Source organism: Eretmochelys imbricata, chromosome 5 (genome assembly GCF_965152235.1).
Source record: "Eretmochelys imbricata isolate rEreImb1 chromosome 5, rEreImb1.hap1, whole genome shotgun sequence".
NCBI lineage: Eukaryota > Metazoa > Chordata > Testudines > Cheloniidae > Eretmochelys > Eretmochelys imbricata.
In genome coordinates this window covers 126,167,615-126,189,701 of record NC_135576.1, presented here as the reverse complement: position 1 = coordinate 126,189,701, position 22,087 = coordinate 126,167,615, and the positions used below count along the sequence as shown (strand labels likewise).

The 22,087-nt window shown below is 46.9% G+C and overlaps 1 protein-coding gene across 1 annotated transcript in view; it reads right to left on the bottom strand.

The window, feature by feature from the left end:
• RNF38 (ring finger protein 38) overlaps positions 1–7,982 on the bottom strand; it is a 192,979-nt gene extending 184,997 nt beyond the window's left edge. Inside the window, exon 1 of the mRNA XM_077817838.1 lies at positions 7,781–7,982. Within this exon, the coding sequence (XP_077673964.1) occupies positions 7,781–7,913 (133 nt within the window). The 5' untranslated portion in view covers positions 7,914–7,982. The remainder of the gene's footprint in view (positions 1–7,780) is intronic.
• Positions 7,983–22,087: the final 14,105 nt, after the last annotated feature.

Sequence of the window (22,087 nt, the reverse complement as noted above, 5' to 3'; positions counted from 1 at the left end):
TTTGAGCATTGGCCTGCTAAACCCAGGGTTGTGAGTTCAAACCTTGACGGGGCTATTTAGGGATCTGGGGCAAAAATTGGGGATCGGTCCTGCTTTGAGCAGGGGGTTGGACTAGATGATCTTCTGAGGTCCCTTCCAACTCTAATATTCTATGATTTATGAAAGTGTTATGTCATCAGTATGCTGATGACACACATCCCTTTTCATTGGGCCAAAACCAAAGTCACAAGTGAACCTTGGTGAGCAGGCTAAAGATCAACCGAAATAAGAAGGTGGCATATTGGTAGCAGCAACTACAGGAGATGACAGATGCGAGCTCACTTCCTTCAGCTGGGGAGGTGGGGGCAGAGTATGTTTTAAGAAAGTGAACAACTAGACCATGCGTGTGTGTCAGCAGTTGAGAAAACAAAACACTCAGCATGCTCAAAAATATTTCTTAAAATACCTATAACTTTGCTATTTCAAAACCACTTCCCCCTCCTCCCTCCAAACAGGACAGAGAGCATGCATTTTCTCATTCTACATTATATGTCAAATAAGTGCTAAAAGAAAGTTATATTGTTAAGTTATCAGAGCACAGAAAGACCAACCAACAGTTCTCATCAGTTGAAAAAACGTTTTTCCACGTTCAGGTAGCGCAAACAACCAAATGGATATGTATTATGGTTTGTGCACACAAGACAGAAAGAGTACTTCAGAACAAGCACGAGAGATTTCAACCAAAAGGTATCTATAGAGCAAATAAAAAGCCACTGAAAAAATATGCACAGAATGGAAGTTCCATCTCACCTCTAACTGCATCAACAACGTATCACAATAGTAAGCCACAAGCATGAAGGAAGGAAAGTATAATTTAGTTACTAATTAAAGACCACAAACTTTTTAAGACTAGCTCTTTAATATCCTGTATTCTCACCTGTTCCATATAGTCCCCTCCTCCTTCTGTACTACACCTTTCAGGTTGGGCTAACTGACATTTTAGTCAAAACTCTCTCCACCTAAACTTCTGATTCATTTTAGAAACCAAACAAGAAACCACCTGTAATTCTCATGCTTCAGTTATTTTAAGAAAGAAGCTGAGGTTGCAAGGTTATTAGTGGAACAAGATTTAAAACACCATCTTTCATATCAAATCATGAATTAAAAGATTTTGTATGCATAAGGGCCTCATTTTGCCAAGATAATCTTGTGGGTGAGAAGTGGCAAGACTAAAAATATAAAGAGGTAAGCAAAATCTTTCTAAAAATTGAACCTGTTCCCCCCTCCACCCCCAAGGATTTATATAATGTTCACAGACATGCTTATTAGTACTCTTGTTAAAGCATTTCTTCCTGCTCCCTTTGGTGACAAGACTATTTTTCACCTTAAGTATGTGCAAGCAGAGCATCACCCATAATATTTCTGCCTCTCCACCTGCCCCAAAGCACAACATACAGATAAACCAGAAAAAGTACAAAACCTTTTGCTGGTTTATCTTCTAAAGGTAATATGAAACTGGAATGAATTAGCTAGGAGTTCAAGCAACACATGCACTCTTCAGACAAACTATGTCTCAGCAACAAGACAGACACACACACACACACACTGGAACACCAGAATTTCAAACATATTAAATTGCATACAGGGAAAAAAGGAAGTTTCATAAACTAAAGAACAACAAGGAGTCTCCATGCATCTGAAGAAGAGGGGTTTTTACCCACGAAAGCTTATGCTCAAATAAATCTGTTAGTCTTTAAGGTGCCACCACACTCCTTGTTGTTTTTGTGGATACAGACTAACACAGCTACCCTGATACTTAAACTAAAGAATGTACCCATGACTATCCAATCGTAAAAGGGGTACTGAATAATTATGGATAGCTGAATTTAGTCATTCTATCATCAAGGCGTTTTTCAGTGTTGCTATTAGACATTGGGTGGGCCTGAGCCTCTTTCAGATACTTTTGTTTCATTGAGGCTCTGCTGTATTTCATTAAATGACTTGTAATTGATAACTTTGTATTTTTCAACTTAATTGGAAGTACTAGTTTTTAAACCAAAAAGGATAGAGCCATTTAATTAATGCTAACTATAAGAGACTAGGCCTGATTTTCCTTTCACTTACACAGTGGTAAAGCAGGCATAACTCCACTGAAGTCTATGTAGTTACACCAGTGTAAAACAAGTATAAGAGAAGAGTCACGCCCATTACCTTCACATGTAGCTTTGCAATAGTTCCCTTGTTGACAGAAGCACCTGACCCAGTCTTTTATCAAGTGTAGTCAAGATCCAGGGATGGGGGTGTACACCATAGGTAAATACAGCAACCCAAATTTATTGTATATTCTACAGCTAACTAGTTTTCATGTTTCAGCTAAAATAGCTAGTAATATTCAGAAGAGATCTTTTTTGTACCATCCAAAATGGGCTGCCAGCACACCACAGCCCTGTCCTGTACCTCGTCAAGGTTGGCATTGCACCCAAGGAGCCTGCCCCTCTATTGTTTTAGAGGCTGATTCTGCAAGGTCATTCAACTCCTACTTAAATCAATGGGAACTGAGGTCACTCAGCGCCTTGATGGATTAGGCCTTCATTTGTTAAGCAACCTAAATTGATGTTGCACAGCAAAAGACATATTTTAAAATTAAATACTTCCGCTCTTCCCCTTCCCAATATTAAATAGGAGTATGTCCTATGGGATAGAAAAGACAGATTTTTCTTAATTATGAAAGATTTCCCTACTCTACCCCAGCAAGTATTACTTTCAGGGTATTCATATTCTGGTAACTGTAGCAATAGTGTGGTTTATGTCATTATGTTTGTCTGAAACCTGAACGGTCTCTACAGTTATTTGTCTTGCAGTTTTAAAAAGAATGCACCCTTAAGCAGAGCCATCATGTTATCAGACTAACAGAATAATGGGAAATAAACCTGAAAAACATAAGTTTGTCAGTAGTTTCTGTTTGCTATAGGAAAGCAGCAGTAACTAGCCCAAGCAACTGCCATCTCCTCTCCTCCATACTGTACCTTTTAATCAACTTAACATGTTCCGACAAAGCAACATAGCGTATCTCTGGCCTAGTATACCATGTCTTCACAGAATCTTTTCCCAATTGAGTGAACATATTTATATTCACCATATATTAATAAATATTTAATTTGCTCAAGAAACTAGGAGCTAAGTGGGAAACTTATCAAGATGATCCATAGGAGATTCTTACGGAAAGGTGCATATTATCTGAAAACAATCATCATGGAAAACAAGTATACAAATGAAAGTGTACATTTCCCAAAACAACTCCAAAATCTATCTCCCTTTGGCTAGGGGCATTAACATTCTTAAAAATATACTAAATGCTTAAACCCTTGAAATGGGTAATTCCATATACTGTGGTTAATTTATTTCTATTGAAAAGCTGTTTATAACAAGCACTGGAAATTAAAGATTTAAAAAAAAAAACAAACCCACCGTACTTTCCAAAGTTTTCACTAAATAATTTAGAGAACCCAAAAGGTAAATTGTAATTTAGTATCCAAGCTAGCTAATTTCTACCCAAAGATTAGGCTGTATTACACACTCTGGGTTTACAATTCTGAGCAAGTTCTCACTAAGGATTGCCGTCAAACTACAATCATTTCACCTAAAATACACTAGCCTTGAATATAAAAAGGTGCAAGAACAGATTTTTATCCACCAAATGCAAGTATTGAATGTGTTTCATTTATTATTACTAAGGAGATATCCTTGCATCTTGCTCTACTTAAGAGGGTCATAAAGCTGTGAAGGAACCAGGGTAACCTAAGTAAGAAGACCCACATCTCTGAGCATGCAAGATTTAAGCATGACACTCCCCATAAAAATCACTGTAACTGCTATTCAATTCAAAAACAGAACCATACGTACTGCACACAGATAACTGCTAAAGGCATAAAAAAATTGCATGTGACAATCTGAAATTTATTGGGAGTTTTCAGTACTTAAATTGCAATGTTTAGCATATACAGCTGCATCAGGCAAAATCGCTATGAATTGTAAGAGGTTTCCAACTCACTTCAATACAAATAATGGCAGCACTCTTACAAGCAGGTCCATCCCCTCACACCCTGCAGTTTTGCGTATGTTTGAAAACAGACACTGATCTTTTGATCAGCAGTTTCAATTCCTCCAGACTAAAACTCTTAGCAGCTGCTTACTTATCTGCCCAAACAAGTATCTCCCACCACCCCTCATAATAATAGTCTTTGGTGACTGATGTGATTCTGTGACATCATTAATTTGTAGTTTTAGAACTATTCCATCTAAAATTGAAAAACAACAAGGCTGAAAATTGCAAGCAGCGTTAATTGATTTTAGTGCAGCTACCAGGAGTTTTCCTAAGTAGAAACATTTCAGAGAAAAGCCACCTTTAAAATGCGTAGTCTACCACTCACTGAAAGTACTTTATTCTAATGTTGTTTTTAAGGTTCCTTCCTCCCTAAATACCACAATAACAAAAATAATTTTATAGATGGGAGCTTACAAAAAACTGAAGGTGAAAAGGACTGAAATTTTCCATTAAAACCACACCTCTCTTATAAACTGACAACCATGTCTCTACCTGTTCTCAGCTTTTTCACTTACAAGATATGTCTACAGTGACAGAGGTAACGCACTTTCCTCTAGTTCTGCCTGAAAGTGCCTCTTAAGATTAGGATCAATTTCCTGGATGAAAAGAAGAGTCAGCAGTTCAGCTCTGTGTTTTCCATTCCACTACCCATTTATTAATTTGACAATCTTGAATAAAGCCCTTTGCATCTGTTGACATGTATATTTAATGGGAAAACACAAATGAGAAACAAAAAACCATACTTCACTAGACACGGGGGGGGGGGGCAGTAATTGTTTGCTACAGATTCTGGCAGTCTGTAAAATGTACTAAGTTTTCTTAATATTGAAATCTAAACATAAGTTCATAATATCGTTATTTCATTTTTTTGAGAACAGAGACTTGATTAAATAGCAAACTAATTGAAAACTATTACTTTCAATAATGTGACTAACAGAAAATCTTTATCAACTATAAAACAAAAAATTTTGGCACCGATTCTGCAAATGCTTCAGCACATGGTAGCAAAGTTAAGCATGTGCATAAATGTTTGCATAATTGGGGCCTTAAAACGTATTTTTGTAAGACTAATCAGTTTTCCACCAAAGTCTTGATCAGTAAACATAAATAGCCAGATTTTTAAAAAAAAACCAGCTTCAATTAGGCAGCTCCCTAAATAGGAGCTAATCTCTTTTGAAGAATCTGGCCTTAACACAGTTCTAAGTACTATTTTTATACACAGGCCCTACAAGCTTTCCTCACTGCAACAACTCTGCAACTATAGTTTAAATGAGTTTCTAAGCAAAAGGTTTTGGCTAATAAAAAACACAACAGCCTATTGCCATACACAACTCTGAGAAGAAAAAACATCACAGGCCCCAATCCTGTAAACACTTACACACATGCCTAATTTTAAACACCGAGGGGTCCCACTGAAGTCAAGGAGACCACTCACATGCTTTTAAGTGTTTGCAGATTTAAGGCCTTAACATTTTTGCACCAAAATAAAGTTGAAGGGAGCAGCCAAAAACTATTCCTCACTGGGGTAATACTGTGTAGCCATTTTTAACAGGAAACAGTCATGACTCTTTAAATAAAATAAATAAATATAATAATTTAAAAAGTGTCAGGTGTCAAATGCCCAATATAAAGTGGTAATTAAGAAGGCAGACGGTGTTTCCAAGAGAATAAGGATGTTTTCCAATAATCTCCACATTATGAAGATATACAAGAATTTAAGAATTCACCCATTTTAATTGGCATATTTATTAGAAATTAAGGAAAGGGAGAAACATAACCTAAAGGGTTAGCTTCTGTTTTGGATTTACACACAGACATAGTAATCCTCTCCCATATATTTTCAAAACTAAGCATCACTGCTAACTGACTCATTTTTTTCCCCAAAAACTGTCATTTTTTTCAATATTTATAATTGAATAAAAATCAAAATGCTATTCCTATGAAAACTGATTTTCTGATGCCAAGACAAAAAGCTGTTGGACAGCAAAAATTAAAGCAGTCACAAATACTCATTAAAATTAAATAAGAGTATTTTACACGTATGGTTGCTAAAAACTGTGTTATTAACACTAAGTCAGTTTTATTACCTAGTGGTTTCTTTCCCACAGTAGTCCATGCTCGCCATGAACAATCTCAGAATCTCACATGGCTACCATGTTCAGTGGATATCCTTTGAGTATTATTATCAAAGTTCTGTTAAAGGATTCCAAGTCTATATTTAACAAAATATTGTATGAGGGCATAGCCACAGCTGAAGCCAATGTAAAGAGAAAGTAATCTCAAGTACACTGAAAGACCTACTATAGCTATAGGCTAGAAAAAATAAAGATGACAATATATTATTATATTAATAACAGATGTGCTATTTCAACTTCAACTACACAGTCTCTACCACAATAGTATAATTTATAATTCTGCATCTCACGTTAAGAAAAAAACCCTGAAACATCACAAATGATGGAATAATTTTAAATGCTTCTATCCTAACTTTTAGAATACAATGTACGTGGCAGAGATTACCCCAACAGAGTATATGCAGCAAGAGAATTAAACAGCATCCTTTGGGCAGACAATTCAATCATTCCAGCATCACAAATATTGTGAGTACATATGTAAAGAAGGAGAGGAAATATAGATTCCATAGATCCACAGTGATCTTGGCTAGTCTATTTCTCACTTTGATTAACATAAAAGTTTCAGTTGTTCTGAAAGTTACCATGAGGCAAAACTTGAATAAAATCACAACCAGTTTATTTACTTTGTTGTATTCTTTCAAGATACTTCCTCTAAAGTCATTTTCCTAGGGATCTGAGCCTCTCTTCTCCCTGTATGAGCTACTACTATGTCATCCTGGTGATTTATAACCTCACAGCTTCAGTCTGTGTGACAACGCTGTGAGTGTCCATAAGTAACTGTGAGCTCAGAGCTGAACTCGTCATCAGATCAAGGTTTCCCCCAGCAGAAATGGGACAGGCACAAACAGAAAACCCCCTAATTTGTTGAATGCGGGGTAGCAAAATGCGTCCACACACAGAAGTCTCCATTTCTCTGCACCAAACTTCCCACAAGTAAGCAGAAAGCATGTTTAACGTCTTGATATTATATACACCCACCCACCACGACGCTGTACAGACAGACACATGTCATCTTCCCTATGGGGACCGATACAGACAGAGCGATTGCTTGGAAGAGCTAAGGCTGAACAACTCTGGAGAAGTGTTACAGATTGTGTCAACTTTGGGAAAACAAAGTGGGCTGCTACTCCTATGATCCCTTATGGCAGCCCCCGGCACCACCAAACTCTTCAGTCCCTGTAACACCCCCCCCCGCCCGCCCTCCTACCACCACCACCACCACCACCTCAAATCCCTGCAGCCTATCCCTGTCCCTGGAGCACTCCTAGTACCCCATAGCCCAGGCCCCCAGCACCGCATGTCCCAAGCAATGCCTCCCCAACCTTTCTTTAGTTCCCGTGCACCCCACCCAGCACCCACTCCCCCTACACCCCTTATCAACCCCCTCACATGCCCTACTCCCCCCAACACACCCTCTCCCCGGCTTTCCCCCTACCCGTCCCTCCACATACCCCACTCCTCCTGCACCCCAATCACCCCCACCCCACCCTACCCTTCCCCCACATCCCCACTGCCCTCAGTACACCCCCTCTCCGCCCCCCAGGCTCCCCTTCCCCGTTACCTGGCGCGGGGGCGGCCCGTGGGTGCCCGTGGCCGGCGGGGCTGCCTCTGCCCTGGCTGCGGACTCCCTGCTCCGGGAGGCTCGGCCCGTGGAGGGGCGGCGGCGGCTGGAAGTGCGCGGCGGCCCCGCTCATGGCGAGGGTGAGGAAGCCGGAGCGGGACCGGGAGCGGGTGCGGGGCGGCTCCAGCAGCAGGAAGGGGGCCGGCGGCGGGGAGGCGGCGGCGGCGGGGGCCGGCGGCGGGGACTGGAAGGCGGGCGGCAGCGGCGGGGAGGGGAGGAAGGGGGCGGCGGGAGGAGCCGCCGCTCTGCCGATCAGCCCGGCTGGCGGGGCCGCCTCGCCGGCCTGGCCGGGGGGATCCAGGCGCCCGGTGGCCCGCGGCTCCTCGGCGCCGGCGGCCCCCTGCTTGGCGGGGTCCCGCTCCCGCAGCCGGGCCGGGGGGAAGAGGCGGGCGTCGGGCTGCGCCGCGCGGGGCTGCGAGCTGGCGGCGATCGGCATCGGCTCGCCCGGCCGGCGGGGCCGGGAGACGGCGGGGCCGGGGCGCGAGGGGGAGCCCGCCGGGGAAACTTACTTTGCGGGGGGGAGGAGGGTTGGAGCGGAGCCGCGCGGCGGGGAGGGACCCGGGGGGGGGGGGGGGCGCCCGGTTTCGGGGGGCTCAGCCGCGCGCGCGAGAAAACAAAGGCGGCTGCCCGCCCGCGGTGCCCCCTCCCTGCGAGCCGCCGCGCCGCGGAAACGAAAGCGAAGGGCAGGCGAGGAGCAGGGGGCGGCCGCTCCGCCGCCCCTCCCGGCGGCGCCTACTCCCGCCTGGCTCCCCTGTCCGCCCGGCGTGCGCCCGCCCGCCCGCGGCTCCCAGCCGCCTTTGTGTGCGCGTCCCTCGGCCCGCCTCCGGCCTGCTGGGGGGCGCCACCGCGCCCGGGCGCGGGGAGAAGTTGCTGCTGCTGCTGCTGCCGCCGCCGCCCTGGGAAAGAAACTCTGGGCTGGCTCCGTCCCCGCGGCGCCGCCCGGCCTCGCCGCCCCGCATAAATTATACCGCGGGGCGCTCGGCTCGCTCGCCGCCAGCCCTGCGCCGTCCCACTTCCGCGCCCAGCCCGGCCGCTCGGAGCCGGCCAGCCAGCGAGGGGGCCGAGCGTCCCCGGCACAGACCAGCGCACGCAGGGCACTGCCCGGGGCTCCCCTCCGGCAAACCCGCAAACTTTTCTCCCAGGGCTCCTGCTTGTTCGGCCTCCCCCCGCTTCTTCCGTGGGGAGCCGCCTTAGCAGGTCGGGGTCCAGCCCAGCCCAGCCCGCCCCGCTCTGCCCATTGCTGCTGGGGGGATCGGCGGGAGCCTTTCAAATCGCCTTGCTGGGGCTTCCCACCCCCTGCTCCACACAGTGACCCCCCCAGCGCTCCCCGAGCCAGGGGGCACTGGTACTGCCCCCGAGGGGGCCGGGCCAGGGGGGCGAGGAGGGCGGGGGCACTGTACTGCCCCCGAGGTGCCCGGGCGAGGAGGGTGGGGGGCACTGTACTGCCCCCGAGGTGCCCGGGCCAGGAGGGCGGGGGGCACTGTACTGCCCCCGAGCTGGCCGGGCCAGGGGGGCGAGGAGGGCGGGGGGCACTGTACTGCCCCCGAGCTGGCCGGGCCAGGGGGGCGAGGAGGGCGGGGGGCACTGTACTGCCCCCGAGCTGGCCGGGCCAGGGGGGCGAGGAGGGCGGGGGGCACTGGTACTGCCCCCGAGGTGCCCAGGCGAGGAGGGCGGGGGGCACTGGTACTGCCCCCGAGCTGGCCGGGCGAGGAGGGTGGGGGGCACTGGTACTGCTCCCGAGCTGGCCGGGCGAGGAGGGTGGGGGGCACTGGTACTGCCCCCGAGCTGGCCGGGCGAGGAGGGTGGAGGGCACTGGTACTGCCCCCGAGCTGGCCGGGCCAGGGGGGCGAGGAGGGCGGGGGGCACTGTACTGCCCCCGAGCTGGCCGGGCCAGGGGGGCGAGGAGGGCGGGGGGCACTGTACTGCCCCCGAGCTGGCCGGGCCAGGGGGGCGAGGAGGGCGGGGGGCACTGTACTGCCCCCGAGCTGGCCGGGCCAGGGGGGCGAGGAGGGCGGGGGGCACTGTACTGCCCCCGAGGTGCCCGGGCCAGGGGGGCGAGGAGGGCGGGGGGCACTGTACTGCCCCCGAGGTGCCCAGGCGAGGAGGGCGGGGGGCACTGGTACTGCCCCCGAGCTGGCCGGGCGAGGAGGGTGGGGGGCACTGGTACAAACCCAGAGCTGGCCGGGCGAGGAGGGTGGGGGGCACTGGTACAAACCCAGAGCTGGCCGGGCGAGGAGGGTGGGGGGCACTGGTACTGCTCCCGAGCTGGCCGGGCGAGGAGGGCGGGGGGCACTGGTACTGCCCCCGAGCTGGCCGGGCGAGGAGGGCGGGGGGCACTGGTACTGCTCCCGAGCTGGCCGGGCGAGGAGGGCGGGGGGCACTGGTACTGCCCCCGAGCTGGCCGGGCGAGGAGGGCGGGGGGCACTGGTACTGCCCCCGAGCTGGCCGGGCGAGGAGGGCGGGGGGCACTGGTACTGCTCCCGAGCTGGCCGGGCGAGGAGGGCGGGGGGCACTGGTACTGCCCCCGAGCTGGCCGGGCGAGGAGGGTGGGGGGCACTGGTACTGCCCCCGAGCTGGCCGGGCGAGGAGGGCGGGGGGCACTGGTACTGCCCCCGAGCTGGCCGGGCGAGGAGGGCGGGGGGCACTGGTACTGCCCCCGAGCTGGCCGGGCGAGGAGGGCGGGGGGCACTGGTACTGCCCCCGAGCTGGCCGGGCGAGGAGGGTCGGGGGCACTGGTACGAACCCAGAGCTGCCTGTCCAGTTTCTTCCCCCCTCGCCCTTTTAAAAAAGCTCTAGGGCAAAACAAAACGAAGTGTGCTGGCCTGTGGGTGTCTGGACACGCATGGGTCTAGATGCCTGTACACAGACCTCGGCTACTGTAGTACAGGCGTGCACGCACGTGTGTGTGTGTGTAATAAACCCAGCCCCGCCAATGCCATGCTCCAACCTGGTCTGAACGGTGGGAAGGGGCTGGGGAGAACAGAGGGCTGCCCGTAGTCCCAGACTTTCCATGCAGGTGCCTTTTGCACGCCCAGGTGAGCGCTGGCACGGGGCTCCTGGGAGCAGTTGTACGCGCGCGCACACGCACACACACTGCCCGGGGGGGGGGAGGAGAAACGTGCAGAGATCAATAGCAGTGGAGAGCCCTGAGCAGACCAAACGCGCGGAGCCCGGCATCATCATCAGCCCCCTTCTCTTCCCCCCTTTGTTCCCAGCCCTGCGGGGGGGGGGGATCACCACCCGGGGAGCCGGGGCTGTTGCTTATTCCGCCTGCAGCTTTTTGTGCTCAGCCAGCTCTCGCTTCTCCCGTTTGTCACACGCAGCCCATCAAGGCTCTCCCCACCGGCCGGGCAGCGTCTCCGGGGAGCGAGTGAGCAGCGTGGCTGGGAAGCGCAGCTGAAGGGAATCGCCCTGCACTGGGACGCGCGCAGGGCACGAAAGCTGCTGCTTTCCGCCGGTTTGCAGCACCCTTGTGCCTGATGCCCCCCCCCACGCAGCTGGCGCGCCTTGCAGGGGCGCACGGGGGAGGCGGGCGGCCGCTGCTGCGATCGATTGGGCGGCTGGGCGATTGCACAGGGCTGTTCGCTCGGCGCCGGGGCTGGCTCGCCGTCCGTCACGCGCCGGCGCTCGTGGGGGGCAGCCTGCCGGGCAGGGTTGGGCGAGCAGCCGCTGGACCGAGCCAGGGCCGGGGGTGGTGGGGGAGGGGAAGGAAGCAATGATTTACAAGTACTCCGCAGCCGTTGCCGGGGCTGAGGACAGAGCTGCCTGTGGTCAGGGCCGGGGCTGGCTTCTGCTGCCCTGCCACCAACTTATTAACAGCACCTGCCCCACTGCTGGGTGCTCCTTGAAACCGAGAGTCTTGCCTCGGGGGGTGTGCATGGCGCCGAGCCCCGCTGCTGTGAGATCCTGCCCCTAGCGGCCTGGGACCCTTGTGCTGCTCATGCACCTAGTGCAGGGAGCAAACCTTTGGAAGAAGTGCATTTACCCCAACAGGGTTGTTACAGAAAATTAACTATAATGTTGATTTAATGGGGGCGTGGGCGGTGGTGCGTATAGAAGAATTTGCACTTTGCTGTGGCTTCATAGTGCAAGGCAGGGGTGCATGGGTTTTCAGGACTAAAGAGTAATCTTGAAAACTCACCCTTTTTAATTTTTCCTCCCTCTGAGGGTGAAGAAGTGTGTGCTTAATCGGTTAGTGGTTTCAGACCCTCTTGCCTGACTCGCAGGTCAATTACTGTTACCTTCAAAGAAATGGCTCTCTCATCCGCAGAGAGTGCAGTAGGACTTCAAATTCTCATGGGGATTACATTCAACCAATGCAGGCTCCTGCCATGAAGATTAATTTTCATTTAATAATCCCAGATGTTTAATTAGCATAGTGATGCCCAATTCTGCTGTCAAAATCAATCAGGAAAGGTGTCTGGAAAAACAAACAGTTAATTTTGTTTAAGAACATAAAATTGAAATGTTTGGCCAGGCTAAAACATGACTTTTAAATTACCTTGATTTGCTCCCAAAAACACTGTTTTAGTTCTGGAAGGTGTAAAATTCTCCAGACCTGCACTTTACTATCTCTTGGTGCTAGGGATTAAGTTGATATTCCCATTTTATAGAGAGAGTTTAATAAATCAGTAAGCTTTAATTATAATATGTGACTGTATTCTGCAATATACAGCATATTGTGTTGGTAACATATCAATGACAAAACATCTTTACCTTAATCCTTATACATGAAGATACCAAGAGGTTAGAGAGAGTACTTTTTTCCTTACAATAAAAATCCTTACAGTAGTTGTGTATGTTAAAGCAAATGCACACATCTTCAATGTTATGCAGTTCAAAAAACAGTTTTCAGGGATAGTAAAGAAAATAATGTGAAAAAGTGACATTTTACCGAAGAAGAAGAAGAAACAAAAAGGAAGTCTTGGTAACTAACAATGAGATTTACTACCTGGAAGCAGACAAGCATTGTGTTGTATTTTAATGAGGACATTTACTTTTGGCTCTTTATCTAAACTTACCAAAATCTTATTCATTGCATGCTGCATTGTAACAATGCCATCTTTACACAACACATGGTACAATATATTGAGTAGGAAGAGGGTTCTGCTATTTTTCCGTTTTAAAGAATGGCAACAGTTACATCACCTGCCAGACAGGACTACTGCTTCCTGCAGCCTAATGCTGAGAACCAAGTGTCCAGCAGGCCCCTTCACAATCCACACCACCACATGAAGACTATGGAGGAAGGGCAATGCAACGAAGGAGGATTTGGAGGGCAGCTATTGATGACATCTTCCAGTCCATTCCTCTGGGGAAGTTGCTTTAAATTGTTCCTGTGCTTTCAATAGCACATATTACTGAGTCATAGCACAGATTCACCCTTTCACAAGCCCTCCAAAAATGAGTAGGGTCAACGCTTAGGGGATTTCTTTCCTACAGAACAAAGTTTCCAAAGGGGCTCACTCCATTAATTTGCCTCCACAAATAGGTAAAGAAAGGATAGCTCTGCATTATCAAGCTGCTTTGGCCATTTATCTAATGTGCACTCAAATATTTGTCTTTCCAGTAGAAATGAGAAGACTGCAGACCATCCGGAAGTTCAGGGCAAGCTGTACTTTTAATACGTGGGTCTAAGTTATGGAGCTGTAAAACCACAAAGTTTCTGGTACATGATGGTTTATTTACTACTGGAGTTATGTTGCGTTTCCTTACAAAGTTAGTTTAAATTTAAACCAAGACTTTTTAAGATAATACAATTGTTGGGTTAGGTCCAGCTTTTTTCAGTGCATGGCTACATAAAGACATTTTCCCACTTCTGAGATGAAGACAACTGGTACCGTGCACCATTTAACAAAATGGTACTAACAGGGTCCATTTATTAATAGTTTTTTGATCTAAGCAATATGTGACCAAATGCACCCTATAGTCACGCCCTATATGGTATAGTAATAATCTTTGTACACAATATGCCTTGTGAGGTAATCTTTGCAAACTAATGACTCGCTGGTCAGTGACATGGTGAAATGTGTGTAATGACATTGTGTGTAAAGTTATGAATATGAGCTGAAATCATGACTGAAATATTTGACCAGACAAGTCTAGGGAGGGGTAAACCTGTTTCTCAGAGACAAAGGATGAGCTGACGCCTCAAGGCAGCTGTCAAAGTTGATGAGCACTTACCGGTGAGGTGGCCGTTCTTTGGCGATGGCGAGGGGAGGCGAGCAGGAACAGATTCATCTGTATTTTTAACAACTTGGAACCTCTTTCACCATGAGACTGTATGTGTCTATCCTCACAGTGGGAAGGAACTTTATGTAGGGTTAGCCCTTGGGAAAAGCATTTCAAAGGGTGACAACTATAAAAGTAAGGAGCAAAAAACACCCTAGGTATTCTCTCTTTCTTTCTCTCCCTTTCAATTAAGATGACAAAGGAACCAGCACTTTGACTTTGGATCCTGTTAGGATCCTGACATGCTAAATTTGGTTAGCAGTGTTGTTGGGAACACTGTGATGGGTTGCCCCCCTTTAAGGTGCCACCTGATGTACTGGCATACCACTGGGGCCGCCTGTTCTGCCAGCCTGGGCCCCCTTTTACCCTGTCTTGCTGAGCCGGGCTCTTAAGCCTCCTCTAGCACACATGCAAGCAGGGCCTCACCCAGCTGCAGAAAGAGACACTGAGATCAGCTCTGGGAAGGCTCATCCTAAGGGACTTGCCCCAGCACTCAGGTGCTCACCTCCCTTGGAGTGCAGACCCAAAGGTATATTGTCTTGCGTTGTACAGGGATTTATACAGTGCAAAGCTCATAAGAATTCGTCCTCTCCCTCAATGTGAAGAGAGATATGCACAGCTTCTTGTCCCCCTCCCACTAGAAATTGCACAAATGGGGTTTAATAATAAAAACAAGTGTATTAACTATAAAAAGGCAGATTTTAAGTGATAAGGGATAGCAAACAGAACAAAGCAGATTACTGAGCAAATAAAACAAAATACATGAGCTAAGCTTAATACATTTTGTAACCTGTTTCTTGAGTGTAATTTCTTACCCTAAATGTTATTTTAGGCAGGTTGTAGAGTTTCTGTAGCTTACAGTTCCAGTTATTTCTCTTTACAGATTGGATCCCTGTCTCAGTCTGGACTCCCCCCTTTTGCCTTCCCTTTAGTGTTTTTAGCAATCCCTCTTCTTGGGCAGGCTGGCAAAATGGAGAGCCAGGAATGCCTTCCTTCCCAGCCATAAACAGAATTTACATAAGGTGGGAAGCCTTTGGTTCCAGTGGAAAAGTACCAGCAGTGACCAAGGTGTGACTCTGTATCAAGTGACATCATCAGATGACCTTGTAGTGTCAAAGCAACATCCCAGGAAACTCCTAAGGATGGTGGGAGATTAGTATCTCCAAAGTTCTATTATCCTTTCTAAATGGTTCATCCAGGCTGATTGCTTACTATCTGGTGGGCATTCCCCCAAATATACATCCAGTTGTAATTGTTACAAAGTCAATATTCCCAGCTTCAGATACAGAAGTGATACATGCATACAAATTGCATAATCACATTCAGTAAATCATAACCTTTCCAATATACCTTACAAGACCCATCTTGCATAAAATATATCTCAGTTATGCCATATCATAAGCATATTTCCATAAAGAATATGGAGTGTAACATCACAAACCCATGCTAAGGATTTTACCTAGAACCAAAGTCTAGTTTATTAAGTTTTAGTTACTAGAAAGCATTTTCTTTTTCTCTTGTAACCATTTCTGACTGTAGTGCCTACTACGTGTACTCACTTAAAATCTATGTAGTTAAAAAAACAAAACAAGCTTATTCAATCAAAACTAATCCAACATCATGTTTAAATTGAATTGTTTCCTACTTCAATTGGAGTTACCAAACTGTTGGATATTGACCCCTTACAGGGCACAATGGACCTTTTATATCTGAACTGTCCAGGAAAGGGCTGGACAGTGCAAAATATGTTTGTGGGGGGAAATCTGGGACTTGGAGTGTGTTGAGATCACCCTGCAGGTAGTAACCAAGGCTGGTGCAAGCCAGAGCGTGGCTGGTGTGTTCCTGAGTCACTGCAGGGTTCAGAGTTGCTGGACCAAGTCTGTAGCTATACACAGACTCAGGATGTGACATGCATGCTGTTAGGATGTTTGCGAGCACCCCAGGCTAGGATCTATAACAGCAAAGCATTGTGAGGTAACCCCAGGTTGCAGGGCAGGTAGTGACAACCCCTCATTGTTCTGGATTGCACTCCAGAATGTGATAGCATGTCTGTCGTTTTCTATGTAATCCCCTTTTCACTCTTAATACTGCAGTGATCAGAAATCCATGACAATCTAAATATTAAACATTTCATTTAGTTTCAAGCCAGTCAAAGCTAATCAGTTTGGTGAATAATGAAAATTTTATGTTGAAAATTTTACTGCAGATCGGGAGTAATTATTTGGTGTGTTATTTTTTCCCCCACAGCAACTATTTTTAACAAATTTCTTTTAAAAACAAAAGCATAATTGAGCAAAGTGAAGTATATGTCCTATAAAATCAATAAAAATCCTCAATCTTCTATCAGAATCTTACCTGTAATGTGCTTTTCACTGTTCCCAGTGTAATCCACTATAGGAAATGATTATATTAGATATTGTTTCACTGAGAATTAAACTCACCCCGTAGAAGAACCTATCCTAGGTATCACTTAAGCCCCATGATAAAGGCTCAAGTGGTGCTTAAGGCCTTTTGTAAACCCTCTGCACTGGGTGATTTTAACCCTGAATGCTTTAATTATGTGTATCCTCTGACCCAGCTAGTGCTATTGAATGCCTTCCCAAGGTCCTGGCTGAGAGGGGGGCATGGATGAAGGCTGTCTGGTTAATGTTTCATTCCAACACTGCTGTGACACTGGTAGGCTGGGGAAAAAAACAGAAGATATGGTGAATGTGGTCATTAGTTACCACATCTCTACAGAGATTTTTCAACTCCATAGGCCAATAAAGAAGGCGGCCATTTCCCCAGGGGAAATACACAACCAGCGTTGTAGTCCCTCCACCACCAATTAAAATAGTTGAAGACTTGAGAAATTAAAGAACGGACAACTCTTGCAATGATGTGCTCTGATTTGTCATCATGCGCAAGACAGAGAATTGTCCTTTCCAGTATATTGCATGGGCAGTAGAGCTAAATGCACTAGCCTAATATAACTTACTACAAGGGGTTATATTATATATGTTCCATTCCCATAGACCCCTTATGCTCTCTGTAGAGACAGGGTGATTAGTCATTGTTTAGTGAGGGCCCAGTCTTGCCAAGCGTGTAACATTCTCAACTCCAGGCTGAAAGGAAATGAAAGCACTCAGCAGACATCAGGATTGGGCCCACAAGGAGCTGTGTTAATGAGTTCCAAAAGGGGGAATCCCATATAGGCCTTAGCTGGAAGAATGCTAGTCACAGGGCAGAATTAGAAATGTGGAGACCAGAAAATGAGGGATCCTCAGGAGTCACTCAAGGAAACAGATTTCCCAGGAAACAAATATTGGCAGCTGTATTGCATGTAACTGTATTTGAGTCCTTATCTCTCCAATGAGAAAACATTTTCCTAATACAAATTAACTTTGAAAAGCATCACAGAAGTCTTGGAACATCCACATGTAGCCTACCCTACAGTTCCCTTCTCTAGGTTCACGTACTGGTGCTGAGCTTAATTATTTTCAATCTAACGTAGCTACACTCATCTTTAACAACAACAACAACAACAAAAAAGTAAAGCTAAGAAATAGATTTCACTGAGCGGCAACATCTCATGTAAGGAGATGAAAAAGAAAAGCGAAGCTGTGCAACATCACAGTCGAAGAGCATGTACAATTACTTGCTTATTAGTAAACAAACAGAAGCAAGAAACATAGGTTACGAGAAATGTTTTGCCTGTGGATGTGGAAAAAACGAGTTTATGGGTGGCAGCATGTGACATAATTTACTCTTTAGATTCCATCTGTTGTCACCTGCAGGGTCCTAAGAACCTCCTATCATTATGCAATTGAAGATCATTTATTTGGATGTAGAATTAATATGGTTATCCTTTCTGATCCAAGCGGTTAGCCAAACATTCAGAGCCTTATAAGCTGCTCCAGTTAGGAGGAGAAATTGGTGAGAGTCAGTTATTTCTTTGATGCAATTTTGTTTATTTACAAGGAAGCACAGATCAGTGGTTCTCAACCGGGAGTTTGTGTACCCATTGCGGTACACAGAGATCTTCCAGGGGTACATCAACTCATTTAGATATTTGCCTAGTTTTACAACAGGCCACATAAAAAACACTAGCTAAGTCAGTACAAACAAAAATTTCATACGACTTGTTTATACTGCTCTATATATACACTGAAATGTAATGATAGTATTTATATTCCAATTGATTTATTTTATAATTATATGGTAAAAATGAAAAATGAAGCAGGTTTTCAGTGGTAGCGTGCTGTGTCGCTTTTGTACTGTACCCCTTTCGGGAGTCTGATTTGTCTTGCATACCCCAAGTTTCACCTCACTTAAAAACTACTTGCTTACAAAATCAGACATAAAAATACAAGTGTCACAGCACACTAGTACTGGAAAACTGCTTACTGTCTCATTTTTACCATAATTATAAATCAATTTGAATATAAATATTGTACTTACACTTCAGTGTATAGTGTATACAGAGCAGTATAAACAACTCGTATGAAATTTTAGTTTGTTCTGACTTCGCTAGTGCTTTTTATGTGGCCTGTTGTAAAACTAGGCAAATATCTAGCTCAGTTGACATACCCCAGGAAGACCTCTGCGTACCGCCACGGTCTAGAACCAGTGGTCTGGAGGACCCAACTGACATCAGGGCCCCATTGTGCTAGGTACTGTACAAACAGTCCCTACTCTGGATAACCTACATAGATGAGAGAGAGGGTGGAAGGGGAAACAGAGGCATGGGAAGGTAAAGTGACTAGCCTCAGGTCATGTGGCAGACCCAGGCGTGGAGCCTAGATCCAGCTGCGCCGAGGTGCCTTCCCCAGAGTGAAATTCACCTCCATTCAGAGAATGAGCACGAGGCCCTGCTCTTCTTCCACGATGCCTATGAAAAGGCAGTTCACAACAGATCATTAACATTAGTATTGACTGTTTTTTAAATCAAACACTCTAGACGTGCACCTGCCTAAACAGCATGACTGCATTATGGCTTAAATTATGGGGCAGGGACAGCAATGCTGCAGCTCTCCCAATCTCCACCATCTGAGACACCAAAATAAGATGCCCCTCAAACCAGAGCATGCAGACATTCAAAATCTGATCATGTCCTCCCTGAGGTTTGGCTACACCCCTGGGCGGGGCCTGATTAAGGGACTGGCACAGTATGCACATGCCTATGGTCCTGGATCCCAGAGTCATGTGATCACATCAGAATGACAGCTATCATTTCAACTCCCCCTCCCCAAGCCCACCTGTTTCTAGTCCTCATGGTTGAGAAGAAAAGCTTGAAAACATGAATTGAGTATAACCAAAGCAGTGATGTTTGCCTGAATCTGCAGACAGCCCCAGCAAAGGGAGGAACAGTAGTCACTAGAACCAGGACAAGAGCTGTCTGATCCCATCCCCATGTCCAGAGCAGACCTGACCCCTGCTGCTCCCAAGATAGGGCAGGCTTGGTTGGGAGGCCTCCTATGCAAGGTGGGATTAGCCTTCCATTGGTAGTGCTCACATTCACCCCCAGGCTCTGTTCCTTCCTCCTATGGTAACACGTCAGATTGGGAAGAAAAGGGGGGTAGTCCCAGCCCAATCTTGGCGCACCAAACAGATGCCACACACAGTAGATTATACACATTTTTGACACTCTCTCTCCTCTCTTACACACTGATCAGCAGTGAAATAGTTAAGGGTCATTAAATTCCTCATCAGTGGGCATCTGAGTTAGCCCCATTTCGATTAACAGGGCAGTTCACAGCTCTCAGAGCTATTGTTTCAGGCTTTCCGCAGATACAGGCAGGCTTCTCTGCACTGGTTACACTCGGGTCAAGCTTTCAACTTTTTCTCTGCAACCATAAGGGCCAGAGAGACTCCTTTTTTCCCCTTTCAGTAAAAATGTAGCCTCTGCAGAACTAGCCGCCAGTGTCAGGTTGCCAATCCAGCCCAGAACCACATGATCTTATTGCTGCAAACCCTGTCCTTCTTCCTCCATACACTACCTGCTGTTTGGTATCACCACTCGTTGTGTCATGTTTAGAGTTAGATCGCAAGCTCTTTGTCTTTTGGCTTGTCCTGTAGAGAAGCTAGTACACTGGAGGACACTGTAAACTTTTTAAAAATTGCAATAAGAGCTTATGGAGCTCTGAAACACCACATTAAGGACTGAAGTGAGGATGAAGTGCACGAGCCACTGATTCAAGTTTCACCCCCAGTGTGTAGCGGGAAGAAAGGGCTCAGTCGATGCCGCACATAGGGGCTAAGCCAAAGCCCACCGAAGTGAATGGAAAGACTCCATTGGAGTCAAGATTGAATAGGCTTTGGAGTAGGGCCACAGTGTTTGCACAGTACAGCAGCAGAGGAGATAGCAAAATGGGACAGTGAAAGGAAAAATGTGTCTATCATATGTGACTTTCACCACATGCAACATGCAGAGGGAGACAATTTAAGTTAAACTGGTGCCAACTCCTCCTCCCAGATTTTACGGGAATGCTTGTTGGGAGTTTCAGAGGATGTGTATTGTTAGCTCTCAGACCTCAGTAATAGGTGAGCAGGTGCTAAGCCTTCCAAAAAAGACTTCCTTCCTCCAATTGTTAGGTTGTTATAGACTTGAAAATCAGTGTTAACAAAAAGAAAGGAAAAACAAAATGAAGAGTTGAAAAAAATTTGGACTAAAACCCCCTTCCCCTCTGAGGCATCATCTGTGCTGCGGATTTAACTCAGATGATTGGCAAGCAGGTTAGCCTGGCCCTGGTGTGGCCAGCCACCCTACAAAGCCCTACCCAAGTTACTGTGTCCTCACCGATACAGCACTCACCTCATAGAATCATAGAATATCAGGGTTGGAAGGGACCCCTGAAGGTCATCTAGTCCAACCCCCTGCTCGAAGCAGGACCAATTCCCAGTTGAGTCATCCCAGCCAGGGCTTTGTCAAGCCTGACCTTAAAAACCTCTAAGGAAGGAGATTCTACCACCTCCCTAGGTAACGCATTCCAGTGTTTCACCACCCTCTTAGTGAAAAAGTTTTTCCTAATATCCAATCTAAACCTCCCCCACTGCAACTTGAGACCATTACTCCTCGTTCTGTCATCTGCTACCATTGAGAACAGTCTAGAGCCATCCTCTTTGGAACCCCCTTTCAGGTAGTTGAAAGCAGCTATCAAATCCCCCCTCATTCTTCTCTTCTGCAGGCTAAACAATCCCAGCTCCCTCAGCCTCTCCTCATAAGTCATGTGTTCTAGACCCCTAATCATTTTTGTTGCCCTTCGCTGGACTCTCTCCAATTTATCTACATCCTTCTTGTAGTGTGGGGACCAAAACTGGACACAGTACTCCAGATGAGGACTCACCAATGTCGAATAGAGGGGAACGATCACGTCCCTCGATCTGCTCGCTATGCCCCTACTTATACATCCCAAAATGCCATTGGCCTTCTTGGCAACAAGGGCACACTGCTGACTCATATCCAGCTTCTCGTCCACTGTCACCCCTAGGTCCTTTTCCGCAGAACTGCTGCCTAGCCATTCGGTCCCTAGCCTGTAGCGGTGCATTGGATTCTTCCATCCTAAGTGCAGGACCCTGCACTTATCCTTATTGAACCTCATCAGATTTCTTTTGGCCCAATTCTCCAATTTGTCTAGGTCCTTCTGTATCCTATCCCTCCCCTCCAGCGTATCTACCACTCCTCCCAGTTTAGTATCATCCGCAAATTTGCTGAGAGTGCAATCCACACCATCCTCCAGATCATTTATGAAGATATTGAACAAAACCGGCCCCAGGACCGACCCTTGGGGCACTCCACTTGATACCGGCTGCCAACTAGACATGGAGCCATTGATCACTACCCGTTGAGCCCGACAATCTAGCCAGCTTTCTACCCACCTTATAGTGCATTCATCCAGCCCATACTTCCTTAACTTGCTGACAAGAATACTGTGGGAGACCGTGTCAAAAGCTTTGCTAAAGTCAAGAAACAATACATCCACTGCTTTCCCTTCATCCACAGAACCACTAATCTCATCATAAAAGGCGATTAGATTA